The 16,279-nt window shown below is 48.8% G+C and overlaps 2 protein-coding genes across 2 annotated transcripts in view; one reads left to right on the plus strand and one right to left on the minus strand.

Annotated features, from left to right (window-relative positions):
• Positions 1 to 2,211, plus strand: part of COPS8 (COP9 signalosome subunit 8) — a 23,328-nt gene extending 21,117 nt beyond the window's left edge. The window contains 2 exon segments of the mRNA XM_030887603.1: positions 4 to 115; positions 2,136 to 2,211. Coding sequence (XP_030743463.1) covers positions 4 to 115; positions 2,136 to 2,211 — 188 coding nt within the window.
• A 3,418-nt stretch (positions 2,212 to 5,629) lies between these two features.
• The window catches only part of SLC25A20 (solute carrier family 25 member 20), a 24,482-nt gene continuing 13,832 nt past the window's right edge, over positions 5,630 to 16,279 (minus strand). The window contains exons 5-9 of the mRNA XM_004703974.2: positions 9,210 to 9,327; positions 8,407 to 8,479; positions 7,942 to 8,051; positions 7,349 to 7,473; positions 5,630 to 6,405 (exon numbers count right to left, since the gene is read on the minus strand). Of these exons, the coding sequence (XP_004704031.1) occupies positions 6,343 to 6,405; positions 7,349 to 7,473; positions 7,942 to 8,051; positions 8,407 to 8,479; positions 9,210 to 9,327 (489 nt within the window). The 3' untranslated portion in view covers positions 5,630 to 6,342. The remainder of the gene's footprint in view (positions 6,406 to 7,348; positions 7,474 to 7,941; positions 8,052 to 8,406; positions 8,480 to 9,209; positions 9,328 to 16,279) is intronic.

The raw sequence follows: 16,279 nt of genomic DNA on the forward strand, positions 1-16,279 counted from the left end.
CAGGCGCCCGGGTTGTGACGTACGCGGCCACGGGCGTGCGCGCCCCCGCCGAGCGCTGGCCCGGAGTGCGCGTGCGCCGCCGGGCCACTAACCGCGCTGGCAACCCAGGGTCACGGTGTGGTAAGGTGAGGCAGCTGTCTCTATTGAGTGCCCACCGATGAAAGAATGAATGCTCTACGCGTGAGATGGGGTGCTGGTTAAAGCCGCTCACCAGGTCCTGAGGACCTTTCATTTATTCTTGCAACACATGCTAAGCATCTATTTCCTTCCTGGGTAGCAGGCGACCATCGCTTGATGTGATTTCCACTAAGATACAGACCGCGAGAGTCCACGTTATGGAGTAACATTCAAGCCTGAGCAGGATCCAGCCACAGGAAGATCTGCAGGAAAGTCATCTGAGCACAGAGGACATCGAGAGCGAAGGTCCGGTCAAGTGAGGGTCACCTCAACCACTGGGTGAAATGGTAGAATGATCATAGGACTCTTGGGAGGCTAGCAGGAAGTGGGTGAGATGTCAGGAGGGGAAGGCCCTGTAGGTAGCGTGAATTTCAGGAAGGGCAATTTACACTGTTAGGAGCTCACTCCGCCAAATGGGACCAAAAAGGGAAGTAGGCTCACAGCAACAGCAAGCTCCCAGGAAAGCTGCCATGTCTAAGTCTGCACATCCCTCCAGCCTGCACCCCAGTCCCAGGCCTTGGGCCGTCGCTGTTGGAGTTGAGAAGATTCCGGGCACTGTTATCCTTTGCTCCTGGGGAGGGAACATCTGAGGGGGGCGGGGTGTGTTTCAAATTCTTTATGGAAATTCTCTATCTCTTAATTTCATTTTTCACAAACTTTTGGAAGTCTCCCACATTAAGTCCGATGGAAAGGCCTGGCTATTTCCCAGCTTGCCTCTTCCTTCACCAGACTGGAAGTGGAGGGCAATAAAAACATGAAAGTCTTCCCGGGATCCATGCTATAGCCTAGATAGAGTCTGACCAAAGGCCCAGTGGGCCTAGGGGAGAGACCTTCTCTTGTAGGGCCCAGCCAGGAAGTGGCTAACTGGAAGCTGGGGAACCTGAAGGGCACTGGGGATGGTTAAGCACCGTCTGGTAATTATTCAGTACTAATTAAGATGTTCACTACCACCTCCCTTACTAGCTTGGCACACATCCAGGAGATGAGAGCTGCTGAGGACTGAGCCTCCGGCAGCAGGCGCACCCAGTCCCCACTGGTGCAGAGGCCAGTCCAGGCTCTAGGCCAGGCAGCCCTACGGTTCCAAAGCGCAGTCTCTCCTTGGACAAGCTCTCTGGCCCCCTGGGAGGAGTCCTGGGTCATTAACTTTATGGGGAAAGGACACTGTTTACTTACTCTGTTGGGTTCTTACTGCACACTCCTGGGAAGGTTTACTGACTGAATTAATGATACATTGCCACACAGCAAGCAAAGACATTGAAAGGGCTCTCCTAACATGGCAGTCTTAGACTCTTTATTGTTTGTTTCAAAGCTGTGATCTGCTCTCAGAATGGGAAGACCTCACTAAGGGTAGGCAGTGAGCAGCTGGAGGTGCAGGACTCCTCAACTCTTCCCTCCTCTTGGGAAGACTCCCCTTCCCAAGTTTTCCAGGGAGAGATGTCTCTTTGGGAGTCAGCACTTGATCGTTGTTAGTTGTTGTTGCTGTTAGGTGCTATCCAGTGGGTTCTGACCCATAGAGACCCACGTACAACAGAATGAATTGCCGCCCAGTCCTGTGTCACCCTCACAACTGTTTCTATCTTTGAGCCAGTTTTACAGCCTCCGTGTCGATGTATCTTGTTGCCGGTCTTCCTCTTTTTGGCTGGCCCTCTAACAAGCATGATGTCCTGGTCCGGGGACTAGTTTGTCCTAATAGCATATCCAAAGTGCATGACATGAAGCCTCGCCACTTGCTTCTAAGGAGCATTCCGGCTGTACCTCGTCCAAGTCATGCTCACGTTCTTCGGTGGTCCATGGTGCTTTCAGTATTCTTTGCCAGCACTGATTCTTCTCCAGTCTTCCTTATTCAATGTCCAACTTTCACATGCATGAGGCCACTGAAAAGACCACGGCTTGGTTCAGTGACACCCAGAATGCCTGCGTGTGACTCCCATTGCGCTCCCACACCTGCCCCTTTTCAGCAACCCCAAGGCCAACCTTCTGGACAAATTTTCAGATTTCACAGGCTTTAAGGGGCATGGACATCTGTACTGGTAGGACTCCCACAAATGCAAAACAGGGGAGGCGGTAGCTACTCCCACGCTGACGGTCAAGCTGGGTTCCACCAGGTCCTCCCAATCACCCCAAGCAGCCCCCACTGGCATCTGCCAGAAGCAGGCCCATCATCTATCTGATTTGGTCTCAGACAGCCCACAGCTGGCCCATCCATCGTCATTCTTTACAGGGAGCGAGAGCCAGAAGAGAAAGTGGGGAACCCCATGATTGTTGAAGTACAGCTAGGTTCCAGGCCCAACCTGGCTCCCATCCCCCCACACCTGCTCCCCAGAGCAGGGGTCACCTCTGCTCCTGCTAGGCAGTGCGTCAGTAGCAAGTGGATCCCAAGGGCCTTCATGCATACCCAGTTGAACTGGACAGGGAAGAAAGCCCTGGATCAGGAGCAAACACTAGGTGCCTGAGCCCTGGATCCTTCACCCTGACCCTCATAGAACTGCCTGCATTCAAGCTTGTCCAGCTGCATCACTGCAGGTTACCATGGCAACCCCCTCAAGCAGCCATGCCAACAGCACGTAACCTGTGAGTGGAAAACGCCAGGATCTGAAACTCTCAGAAGCATGAAAAACTGATGTTGTGGGGGAAAGGCAGCACCTACGGAGCCCTGAGGGGCGCTCTATTCACCAACTCAGTCCTACTCGCTACCAGCCGGAATCAACTCCTCGTACAAACTGCCATACGGCCAGCCACAGGCAGACATGGGCAAAAAAACCCTCACTGCCTTCTGTGAGTTTCTGAAACTGTAACTCTTTAGGGGAGTAGAAAGCCCTTTCTCCAGAGGAGTGGCTGGTGGTTTCGAACTGCTGCCCTTGCAGTTAGCTGCTCAACTCATAACCACTACATCATGACGGAAACACAAGGTCAATTCTGAGGCTTACAACCATGGAAGCAGAGTAACCCAAGTTAGGGTCATGGTCATGTTTAGCCTGACAGCAGTGGATCTCCGTGAAAAGGAACACAGGTAGGGTACCAACCATTGGTTCCAATGTAAGAGAATTACAATACTCTTCATAGGGCCATTATTTAAAAGGCTTCCTCCATCTCTAGGCAGAAGGTGAAAAATCTGGCCTCTTCTGAAGCCTGCTCTGAGCCCAGGCTCCCCAGTTTAGATACACCCTGTGGCTTCTCTGATGCCTCCTCTCTGCTGGAGGGACTCAGCCCCAGCAGGAACACCCCTCTCTTCCCTACCTAAAGGAGTCCCTCCTCTTAGTCACTCCAATTCCCCATACGTGTCTCCTGGGACCTGCTGGTCATCTGACCATTTGATGCCAACCCTTTGCTGGTCCATTCCTTCCAGTATCCTTAGTACCTACCACCACCAGTTTCTACTTCGTCTTGGAAGTGTTGAGGAGCTTTCAGTGAGCTAGAAGGATTGAGAAAGGGAGTTGTTTCCTCTGCCCTTATCCATGTGGTGCTTTAGCTTCCAAGGGGCCTCCCCAATGAGCTCACCTGCCTTTGGTCTGATCTACTTTAATAGGGAGCAAGTACTTTCCAGGGCACCCATTTCTGCACCTGTGAGCCACCCCGCTTCCCAGGGTACTACTGCATCTCAAGAAAGTGTCAAAGTCTGCAGCAGACCAAAGCTCTGCCTCTGGGACACCTCAGGTTTACATCCTGACCAGACAGAGAGAGAAAGCAGGGCCTTGCCAGTGCTTGTTGAGACAGTGTGTCACCACACCCCAGGCCTCAGTCTCAGGGCAAGGGCTTGGGCCCTGTAGTACAGACAGCCCCTAACAGCTGATGGTTTCCCAACTTGCCAATGACCACAAATGAGTTACCTGCCTGAGCTTTGGCCTCCACGGCCGTTAAATGAGGACAACAATCCTCATCTGTGACATGCTGAGTTCTTCTGGGATAATCAGATGAGAAAAGGAGCCATGAGGGTGTTATAGAAAGGCTATCTGGGCAGGGTCTTCACCTGAAAAACTGGAGGAAATGAATCGTGCAGTGGAAATGGGCTGACGTTATAGCAAAAATGATTCTATTGTGCTTCTGCACTGTGGTTGCAACCAACCACCCACCCTCTGTCCCTCACCTTTGCCCCAGTTTTACCCTTCTGTCTGGGTGAGGGTGTTAACCCTGGATGGTTGTGTTAACAATCACCGTTCTGGCTCCAAATTAAGACTTACGGTCAAAGAATTTGCTGGGGAGGGTCCTGATTATTCCCACCCCCTGACTCACACCGAGAGACTGAGATCTTTCTGGAACGGAATTTCAAAGTACACAGTAAAGAGGAAGCGCCAGCCAGAGGGAGTCACTCACCATCTGCTCCACTCAGTTCACAAATATGCCTCCAGGGGCTTCCCTACTTGGCTTTAACATCTATTAAATGCTCAAAGGAGGAAAGGAATCTACCACCACTAACATCTAGGAACAGGAACATGCCATGTTAAAATGGAAGATGTTTCAAAGGGAAAATTATCCAGAAGCACAAACTATGGAAGTGATCCTGAGCCATGAGAAAAGGCTGACATTTGGCTGGAATGCAAATACACTCACAAGGGATTCCCGGCAAAGGCCAAGATTTCACCACAGGCTGAGGACGGGTAGTGCCAAGAAAAGCTTCAGGAGGCACATACACGTGGCCATCTCCAAACCAATGAGATGGCACAAAGACACCCCCACCACCACCAGCATTAGAGGGGGGTAGGCTTAGCACTGGATTAACCTTCTCAGGCTGAGGGCATACCCCTTCACCTTGTAGAAATGTTATTTGCTACTTGGTCATGATTCCTTTTGGGTCATGTAGAAATAACTTCTCAGGAACAAAGCCTCCTTCCTTAACCCCCCAAATCTTCAGCTTCTCACCAGTCTAACCTCCCAGCCCTGTTGCTTATTTACAGAGCGGTGGCTCTAAATACAAAGTCCAAGGGACTCTCTGAAGCTGCAGTGAGATGGGAAATAACTGGCAGCTGGATCAGGAGCAATGCCAGGAGTCCAGCTGCAGTAGCAGGGCATACTCTTCTCCTCACCCAGACAAGAATGCCAAAGGGACCAGAATTGGATATCACTATTGATGGGCTTGACTAGGAAAGCCAAGATAATGATGTCAGATCACGTGGTGACCCCAAAGTCCACATGCACAACTTGGGCTTTTGTTTGCCCTTTTAGGACATAGACCTTCCATCTGTTAGCTCAGTGGCAGGCTGGCCTCAAGGAGGCTGTCACAGACTCAAGTCTTCCTGTCCCACCAAACGTGGTCTTTCCTCCTGCAGCAGGGAGTGGGGGCAGTCAGGGAAGGCTGGGCCATCTAGTACTTCCTCTTCATCCTCCTGTTGGAGGCTGCTGCCCCAAACTCCCAAAGAAGGAAGCTAGATCCCAGAGAGTGTCTACTGAAGAGAAAGCTGCCTACGGAAATGGCCCAGAATCAAAAGAAAGAAATTATCACACACTGCAAAAGAAATGAGGACCAATATTTATTGCTTCCCATTAAGATAGGGCATTCTCATGAGAAGAGAGTGGGCAACAAGAGCCTTCCCCTCTCCTGGGTTTTCTCCCTTATCCCAGCTGCTAGGACTTTCGATTCAATTCTGTTCTCATAATGCGATAGGGGAGGCTCTCTACCTATTCCAGGGAAATCAGAGTATTCTCGTTTGACTTCCTGATTACATGCATGCATAAAGAAACCCAAACCCAGGCACTAACAGTCTAGCTGCTCACAGGTACACATGCCCAGTCCACAAGGCCACAGAGGTTGTGAACGGTCAAGTCTACATTCCATGTGCAGTCCAGAATTAGATGTCACCCTGAGAATTGTGGAGGACCCTAGCTAATGGTCAGCTGGTCAAAATATGCATAGTGCCACCAGTGGGAGGCACTCTTTGGTGAGGAGCACATTGGATGCAGTGAGGTCAGCAGTCAGTCAAGGGGTACATAGGATTCTGGCCACAGCCGTTCATCTCCAAATCCTCTCGAGATCCCTTATATCAACAAGAGTGAATTCAAGTTCCAAAATGGCACATCAAGTTATTAAGGCCACGGTCTCACCAGGGCCACACACACAGCTCTGATACCATCTTCCCCCTCTCCCCTCACCCTCTGCGACTGCCCAGTCCTGCCCACTGCTTCTCCTTGGCAAAGGCTTCCAGTGTCCGAAAGCCTGGCGGAGCCTCTGCCTCACAAGTTGGGGGTGGCCCAATTAAGGAACTTCATGGCAACTTCAAAGCCAAGGAAACAGGCCTGAGGAGGGATTGAGAGAGAGACAAAAAGCTGTGTCAGGATGGAAGCTCCTCCCTAAGCCCACTCCCCACTCTCCACTCTCGCATTCCAACGGGGAAAGAAAATGTGTGTTCCACCCTGTTCGTGCTTTTTATTATTATTATTATTATTATTAAATAGTTCTATTGGGACATAATCCATACATCATACAATTCAATAGTTCAATCATATCAAGAAGATTTGGACAACCATTTCCATAATCTATTTCAGAACATTTTCTTCATTCTTGTATTCATTATTAGCTCCCCGTTCACTCCTGATATCACAGTCAGGAAATCAAAGCCCCTGCCTTCTGAGCGGTGGTGTAGTGGTTATGCCTTGGGTTACTAACCACAAGATCAACAGTTCAAAACCACCCTTGGGAGAAAATTGAGGTTTTCTATTTCCATAAAGAGTTACAGTCTCAGAAACCAATAAGGGCAGTTCTACCTCATCCTATAGGGTCATTCTGAGTGACCCTATAGGACACAGATGACAGCAGTGAGTGTGTGAGCGAGTGTACCCACAGAGAACTCCAAAGGCAATCCCTCTGACAATTTCCAAAAAAGGCAAATAAGGAAGCTTTGGTGTAGGACAGGGTCTTAGGAAGACTGAGTCTCCAATCCAATCCCAAACCCCAAACCAAAGCTACTGCCAGCACTTCGATTCTGACTCCCAGGACCCTGTAAGACAGCGGAACTTCCCCCTTGGGTTTCTAAAGTAGTAAATCTTTACAGAAGCCAACTGCCATGTTTTCTCCCACAGGTGGATTTCAATCACCTATTGATTGGTTAGCAGCATAGCCCTTTAACCACTGTACCACCACCCAGGCTCCTTAATCCAATGCCAGGCGTGAGTAAAAGCCAGCCCACCTGCTCAGTGCTCTAAGCCCTGCAGGGAGAGCACCGCCCTGCTAACCGCTTACCGCATTGGCTGGGAAGGCTCGGATCATCACTGCAGTGAAGCCTGTGTATAAGGAGGTGATGCCTTCGTTCCGGATTAGCTCCCTGAGCACGTCTCTGAAACCATTAGGATATTTCCCAGGAGGGGCTGTGGGGACAGAACCCAACTGTTAAGAATGCAGGAGGTTTCCTGAGCTGGCTGTGACAGCCCACAGGGGGAAAGGCTTGCTGTTAAGTCGTCCTGCAGGGCCACAGCACAGCAGAGAGAGCACCTTGTGGGTCATCCTGGGACAGGCCGGAGACAACCCGGTACGCCCTGGGTCAAGCAGGCACAAATGCCTGGAGACCTGGTGCTGAGGGTACCGAGGAGAGCGCTGGATGGCAAACAAACCAACCCTTCCACTCAGGCAAGTCTGACTTCTTGTCTCACTCATGTTGTGATTAGGCTGATATGAAAATTAGTCCAGGGTTTCAAGAACACAATTCGGACCGGAGTGATGCTGCCTTCTATGTGCATGGTGTAATCCCTCAGGGCCTTAGGGGCTCTGCACCCCATGGCAGCCAGTGCACCAGTGCTGGGACCCACTCTGACTCCACCCTATCACCTGTCACTCACCAGTCTGGAAGCGGGACTTGAGCACATCTGGAGGGATGGCCACAGCCCAGTTGAAGATCCCTGCGAAACCACCAGCCACCAGGATCCGTGGTACACTGAGCTCATTGACACTGAAGGACAATCACAGCTCAAGTCAGGCAAAGGCTGTGGGGGAGTGGCTCAGACCACGCCTCCTGAGGCTGATGGGGGGGGGGTGTTATGCAGAGAAGGGGCAAACTGGTTCAAGGGCTCCCGCAACACAGCAGCTGCCACTTGTGCAGGTGGTTTCAGGTGCCCATTTCCCATAGCCGCCCCATTAGGTGAGGCGTTGGTGGGAGACTGGGAGGTGTGAGCTGGACCTCAGCAGCCGGGAGAGGAGTGTGGACCTGGGTGCCAGGAATATGTCCTTCAGACCCACCCACCCGCAGGAGAGGACGATTCACCCAGGTCTGAGCACGGGGCACTCCATGCTTCCGTTCTACTCACCTCTTTCCCTCTGGCGTCAAGCTGTTTTTCAGCCACTCGTATGTCATGAAATACATCCCACTGGCTGGCACGTCTGTTAGTAGCAAGAAAGCGGTGAATGAAAGGATATACAATCCCCACAGAATTCCTAAACTCCGAAGAACCAAGGAAAAACCGAGAACAATTGGATCCCTCAAGGTTTCCCAAGAGGTCCCTCCGCAGCCTCTTCCCAGGGGCAATAGTCCCTTTGCAGTTATCAGATGCTACTCTTGGAGGTGCAACCGTGTGAGGGAGCACAAACGTGGCATCATTACATCTTCAGTGTCTCCTCCAACTAGGTCTTGCGGCCCTACCCGCACAGAGCACAATGTAAAGTACACGATGCATGACATCTCAAAGTTCCCTCGGAGTGAGCCCCACCATCATCCCCATCCCCATCAGTCATAGCCACGGCTGCACAGCCATCTCAGAACAAAGGTGGAGCTGTCTCGGGCTCTCCCCTCTGAGCCCAGCAGGACATGCCTCAAAACCCAGGGGGAGCCCCATTTTACCTGTCATTCTTTCTACTCTTCCCTCCAGCCTTGATTTCTCTCTGCTGGCCACGCTCTCCGACCTCTGCGGTCCTGGCTTCCACCCTTGAGGGCCATCTCCCACAGGGTGGATGGCTCACCCTGCTCATGCTCACCTGTGGCCAAGGCTGCCTACTACCAGGGCACCCACTGCCAGCCTGTGGCATGGGTGGTGTTAAAGCCTCTGTGGCAGGCCCACCTCAGGTGATGATGCCCCACCCCACCCCCACCCCCCGGAATGAGGGTCACAGTTACCTCGCATGAGGGTGAGCACAGTCCCCTTGTAGATGCCTCGGATCCCGGCCTCTCTGTACAGCTTCTTCGCACAGTCCACGGCCCCAGTGTATTTGGTTTCTCCTGAGGAAGCCTGGATCTGAGAGGGAGGGGGGACACATCGAGTCAGAGACAGCTACGTCCAAGTCAGTAGACCCAGCGGGTTACAGGAGACTATAAAGCAGGCATGAGGGGATCATTATATAATAGAACAGTGAACATTTTCACTGTCAAATCAATGAATATTTGGAGCAGGAGGTATTGGGAAATCACAGTATCTCAGACTGGCTAGGGGGAGAAAAAAATCAAGAACTGAACAATCAGATGAGGAAATCTCTAAAAGACAATAAAATGATTTGGAAGGTCTAGAAACAAAATGCGCTTTACACACACACAAAAAAGAAAGAGGTGACTATGTGACCATGTACTTCCTTCCCAAGTATCTCGCTCCCCTCCAAGCCCTAGCTGATCATGCAGCTTGGTTAAGAAAGGATCAATCGGAAACGGCACTCCTAGCCAAGTGCCTGGCAGGGGTCTGGCGCAAAGCAGGAGAGGGTCAAGAAGAGGCCGCTATCCCAGCCGTGAGGTCAGGCAGGGGCCATCCTTGAAGAGGCCTGCAAAAAGGACCACTCTCTACAAGAACTGCAGCCAGGGCAGAGCACGCAGGATATCAGCCAAAGATAACACCGACAATTGTACAGCGTTTAACAGTTCCAAGGAGAAAGACTTGCAAACTCCATATACAAGTTCAACAGCTTTCTCAAAGAGCTCTTTCCTACATACATGCAGCAGCCACCCACGCACACAAGGGCGAGTCACAATACTGTTACTAAGGTTCAAGTGTGCACGTGTGGTTTCTTCTGAATGAAACGTTGGAACATGTCTCTGCCATGGACCACGGAGGCCGAGTCCTCTCAGTAACACACTGGCCTTTGGAAAAATACAACTACAGGCCACTGAGAACAGTGGCTGCCAAGAGGTTGTGCTGGACCTGGGTGACTCCGGGCAGGGAAGGCGGCCCTGAAGGCTATGGGGACTGTTTCCCAAGATTCCACAGGAGTGATCGTGATCGTGTCCACAAGGGCAGAAGACCAACCCACGCTTACTAGGAGGAAGTTTTTTTTTTTTTAACATTTTATTAGGGGCTCATACAACTGTCATCCCAATCCATACACACATCAATTGTGTAAAGCGCATTTGTACATCGTTTCTCAAAACATTTTCTCTCCACTCAAACCCCCGACATTAGGTCCTCATTTTTCCCCTCCCTCCCCGCTCCTCCCTCCCGCATGAGCCCTTGATAGTTTATAAATGGGTATTTTGTCATATCTTGCCCTGTCCGACGTCTCCTTTCACCCACTTTTCGGTTGTCTGTCCCCCAGGGAGGAGGTCACACACAGTTCCATGTAATCGGTTCCCTCTTTCCTACCCATTCTCCCTTTACCCTCCCTGTTTCGCCACTCACACCACTGGTCCGATAGGGCTCATCCGCCCTGGATTCCCTGTATTTTCAGTTACTAGGAGGAAGTTTTGAGAAAATGGGAAACTGAACTAGTGAGGAAAAGGCCAGGAACTTGCACCCAGGAATTTTCCCATCTTAACAGTGCACATGCTCGTGCTCTAAAGGTATCAAGCGCTGTCCTGATGCCTGGCCCTGCATGTCCCACAGCCCTGATCTTGCCCAAGTCACGGTTAAAAGGAACGCAGTTTGAGTCCTTCAGAGATGCCCAAACTGCTGCTTTGATGGGGTGCACATTGAAGAGGACGGAATCTTTCAGGGAAGGTGTGAGGAGATGGAAGCATCACCTCCAGGGAGGGTCTGTCAAGAAATAATTGCTTCAGATTTTAATATTTTGGTTTAAGAGCTGTTTTCTTTTTGCTTATTATTTCCCCCTAATGGTTTTAAAGACTCCAAGGGTGTGAGTGAGCATACCCCAATCCCTGTAGGGCCTCCTCCGCCACCTCTTCCTGGCTTCCCTGAGCCAACCAGAAGCCATAGCGTCTCTGACCTCAGACACAGGCAGTGCCTGCTGTGGCTCTTCTTCAGTGGCAGGGACTGACAGAGCCAACTGGGGCCAGGGTGCTTGTCAGCTTTGGGCACTGGGTGGTGATGGCAGCAGCAGCTGCATATGATCAGGAAGTAGTAGCATGAACAGGGCCACAGCAGACAGGGCCACGACCAACACCCTTGCTCCCATTCCCCAGGACCACTTTCCCATGCCCCCCAAAGCACCATACGGTACCTCCTACCCTATAGGCCAGTCAAGAGCAAAGTCTTGATCTGGTTGCCGGCCCAGCCACACACGTGTCAAGGCCGATCTTCTGTATTCAGCAGATACTGCCTCCGGGATTTTGTCAGGTGGGCTCCTATAAGGTTTTCATATAGTAAGCTTTACAGAGATGCAACCACGGATGGTGTAGGGAAGGCCTGTATATAATATGGTGATCACACAACATCCATATCGCACATCCTATTTTACAGAAAATCCTGTGAACATTAAGTGACGCATACCTGAACTAAGAATAATCGGTTAGAAAAATAAAGAGGCTCCTATTCGAAATGGCAATAGAAAGCCAAAAAAGTAGGCAGTTATAAACACTCATTCCACCAGAGAAACATCAAAACAAGTAGAAACTGCTACAAGCAACTTGGTTGGAACTCGGACCAATAATTAACTTAATTCCAAACAAATGCTGCCTTTGAAAATGGGCAGCTTCAAAACGGTACAAGCGTTTTGTGGCACTTTCACTTGCCTTGTCCTGCCCCCTCCCTGGCTTGGTGGCCGTCTTGAAGAAAGCAGCCTGTGTTCCCGCATGAAACCCTGGGCCCTGGGTCTGCAGGGAGCAGAGCGGACCTTATTCACACATCATACTTTTTTCCCCAACCTGTCGGGAGGTTACCCAAGGGACTGACACAAAGTGCTCACTTCTGCGTCATTTAACTGGGAAACTACTCGAGAATGAAAGGCGATAAGTATTGCTCAAAAAACACTGTAAGACAAATGAAAAAGGCACAGCATGGAGCGGAAGATGACACTGGAAACAAACAAAACGGGCAAATTAAAGCCTGGCAGGAAAAGCAGGGCAGAGAATTCCTTTGAAAAATTAAACTCAAAACTCCTATTTATAATGGGAATCTAGAAAGCCCAAGACAAGGCACATGCTCAGAAAGGATCCCACGAGACCCTAAGCAAGTCCCCTCAGGCTGATCTCTCGGCTCGGCACAGGTAAGCGGGGAATGACCGAGGCAGTGGGAAAGGAGCTTCTGGCAGAGTCGCTCTGCACAGGCTGGGAGAAGGGTTTGTTTGGGTTTCTTTGGGGATTGGTTGCTTGGTTTCTAGCTCCTGGCATTCCAGGAAGATATACTGTCAAAATATTGGCTGATACAAGTCAGAGGAAGAGAGACTTCCGTGATCACACGTGACAAGGAATACAGTCGGTGCAAACACAGTGGGCAAAAGTCACTGCACAAATGGAAAAAGCAGCTATCACAAACAACCAACTCTGGGGATGCAGAGGAACCGGATTTCCAGAGTTAGCGCATCGTAAGATTCAAATGGCAGTTAAAACAACAATCACAAAGCATACAAAGAAATAGAAAAAAATATGGTCCGAAGATGAAATGAAAAGCCTTTCACTCTCTTGAGACTGTTAAAAGATGACTCAGTACTACGAGCAACACCACACCCAGTTGGTGTCTGAAAGACAGAGGTTGGACTTTCATCCCTCCCAGCTGGTAATCAGTCGACTCGCTGTGTATCAGGGAAAACCATGTGGGGCCCAGAACACCCACTCTTCCCCCAGCAATAATGAGTCCTCCTCTTTGAGCTGTCAGTGGAGACCAAGTGGAGAATCTACACCTCTAACCCACCTGACAGTCATGGCGGGTCAGCCTTCCTTCTCTCCCCGGCCACCGTAGCACCACAAAGGTTAGCTAACTAACACAAAATGTCCAGGTTTCAACCAAAACTATGGGTCACACCAAAAACCAGTAAGAAAGCTGTGACAGTTAGGTTTTTTGTGCCAACATGGCACCTGTAAGAAGATATGGATGGATGTCAATCAGGTCGCCGCTTGATGACCTCCTTTGGCGGTAGGACTGAGATAAATGGCTGCCGGGAGCCAGCCCCTCTCTCTCCCTGCCTTCGCCTTGCTGTTGACTTGCACGAGCCCCTGATTCAGCCACCGCCAGTGGACCCACACAGCTCTGCACCTGTGATGGTCCAGCACTCTGCATCACTGCATGCGGCTGTGTGAGTCTGGAGAGGGATTTACGGACTAGTATCAGACTTAGGGACTTGAGGTAGACTGGGCTGGGATATTTTATTGATGCACGATGACTTCTTGATATGAAGCTCTTTCTTATACATTTATGAGCATCTCTGGATTTGTTTCTCTAGTCAACCGGCCTAACACAAACACCAGCTGAAAGAAAAAAGACAATCAATAGATGCCAACACTGAGATGGCAGAAATGTTAGGACTATCTGAGAAAGATTTTAAAGCAACCATCACAAAAAATTCAACAAAAAATTAGAAATGTGTAAAACAAAACAAAAAAAAAACAGCAAAGAAAAAGTCTCATTTGGGGAGCAAATAATGATGGGGGGGTCACTAGAACTGATTGTGATGATGTACACACAACCCTTTTTAAAAGCGATTTAACAATGGAAGTACACGACATGTGAATAGTGTATCAAGAAAACTACAAAAAAAGAAAGAAAACAAATTTGACCAATGATTGCCACAAGTGAAGGAGAAAGCGGTTGCCCAGGGGACCCTAATAATTTGGGAAAGGCTATCAATAAGGGCTGTACAACATGAAGAGCATCATCACTGACTTTGAATTAGACACGTGGAAGTTGTGGAACTAGAGAACCTTTTGTGGTGTATATTTTTGCCACAACTAGAAAAGCACACGATGACAGTTCTCCCTGAGGAGAAAGACAAGGCTTTCTATTCCCATCACGGGTCCCTCCTCAGGAATCCACCAGGGCAGTTCTACCCTGTCTCCCGGAGTCACCATCAATCCGAATCAACTCGATGGGAGTGAGCCTGGTTTTTTGTTGGGTTGTTGGGTTTGGGTTTTTTTTGAGAGTATGGAATCACCAAAGATGTTGTAGACACTGAAAACATGACAGAGCTACGATCCAGCAAGTCTACTCCTCGGTACATTTCAAAGACCTGCACGTGGAAAAGTAAACAGAGACTTTCACCGCAGGACTTTCATAATACCCAAAGGTGGAAACAGCCTAAAAGCTCACGAACAGATGAATGGATAAATACAAAGGGGTCTATTATTCAGCCAGAAAGAGAAATGAAGTCCTCATATGTGCGACAGGTATGACCCTTGAAAACATCATGATGAGTGAAGTCAGTCAGCCACTAAAGTGCAAATATCATGAGATCCCACTTAAAAGAAATATCTACATTAGGAAAATGTGTAGAGATGAAATCCTTTGTTGGTTGCCAACAGAAGAGAAAGAGGAAGTCCCTGCTGAAGTGGCACTGAGCTCTGTGAGGGTGACAGAAAAGTGGGTCATGGGTGGTGGGGGTGCTTGCACTGCACAATGAACGTCGCGAAAGGTACCTATAAAAACCGCTGAAACAGCAAATGCTTTGTCATCGATACGAGGTGGCTTCCGAAAGGTTGTGAGCAGTTTTTATGATCTTTTCCTTCATTTTCCTAGAAACTTTTAAAAGTGTACGCACACAAAAAAAAAAAGTGTACGCACACCCCAAAGGAAGAGAGGTAGCGGCAAAAGCAGACAAACCTGTACACAATCTTGACGGCATCTTTACCCTTAACACCCAAACTAGAACCAACTTGATGCCCTTCAACGAACTACTGCTCACATGAATGGGGGCATATCGACACCATGGAATACTTCGGAGCAACAAGGAGTGGGCTGTTGATATGTACGAGCCTCCAGAGATTATGCTAAAGTCAAAAAGCTAACCTCATCAACTGACCTACTCTATAATTCCATCTCTGTAACGCTCTTGAAACGACTACCTCATTGACATGGAATGCAGATTGGAGGTTACCCGGGGTTAACGAGAAGCTGAGGACAAGAGGCAAGTGTGTATGGCGCCTTTCAGTAATGGAAGTGTCCTGTATTTTGACTATGTTAATGTCATTATCCTGCTTTTGATACTGTCCGGTAGTTCGGAAAGCTGTTCCCAGTGGGAGACCCTGGGTGAGAGGGTAGATGGGATCGCTCGGTGTGATTTCATTTCTTTTTTCCCTTGTTTTATACTATTCTCACAACGGCTTATGAATGTACAAGTATCTCAACATAAGTTCAATGAAAAAAATTAAGACACAAAGCTAAACGACAAATGTAAACCTTGAAAAAGATGTGCAATATAAAATAGTGGCCTTAATATGTGTAAACATTTTACAAATCAATTTTTTAAATAAGACAGAAAAAAGAGCAATGGACACAAATAAGCACTTCTTAAAAGAAAAATGCAAATGGTTAATAGTCATTAAAATAATACACCTCATCAATAACTGGAAACATGAAAACTTAAAACAATATATTTTTTTAAAATCTACTAGATTATCATTAGACTCGATAAAGGCTACTGGGAAGTGGTCATTCATGTGTAGGGTTGACATAGTGCTACTGACAACCATAACAGAAGTGACAGGCCTTCATAGGAGAGCCATTTGGTACTGTGCATTAAAAACCTCAAAAAACACACCCTTTTAAACAGAACAATTCTAACTCCAGACATTTAGCCTAAGAAAAGTGTCAGATACCTGTAAAAACATATTTTACTAGATCTCTATGGTACATAATTTTTCATGGCTCCAGAGAAGGCAGCAGTAGGTAAGTGATACAACCAAGTACAAAATAAGATGCGGTCATTCAAAATGATGGTGGAAAATGATGGTATCAAAAAATATTATGAAATACCCCATGGAAAAAGATGGTTACAAAATTACTTCAGTATGTGAACTCAATTTTATTTTAAAAGATAATGTTTCATAAAATATACGTTTACCAAGAAGGCAAAAAGGATTCACATGCAAAGTTTTACTGT

Source organism: Echinops telfairi, unplaced genomic scaffold (genome assembly GCF_000313985.2).
Source record: "Echinops telfairi isolate 266 unplaced genomic scaffold, ASM31398v2 ScPeMD7_7420;HRSCAF=8458, whole genome shotgun sequence".
Lineage (NCBI taxonomy): Eukaryota > Metazoa > Chordata > Mammalia > Afrosoricida > Tenrecidae > Echinops > Echinops telfairi.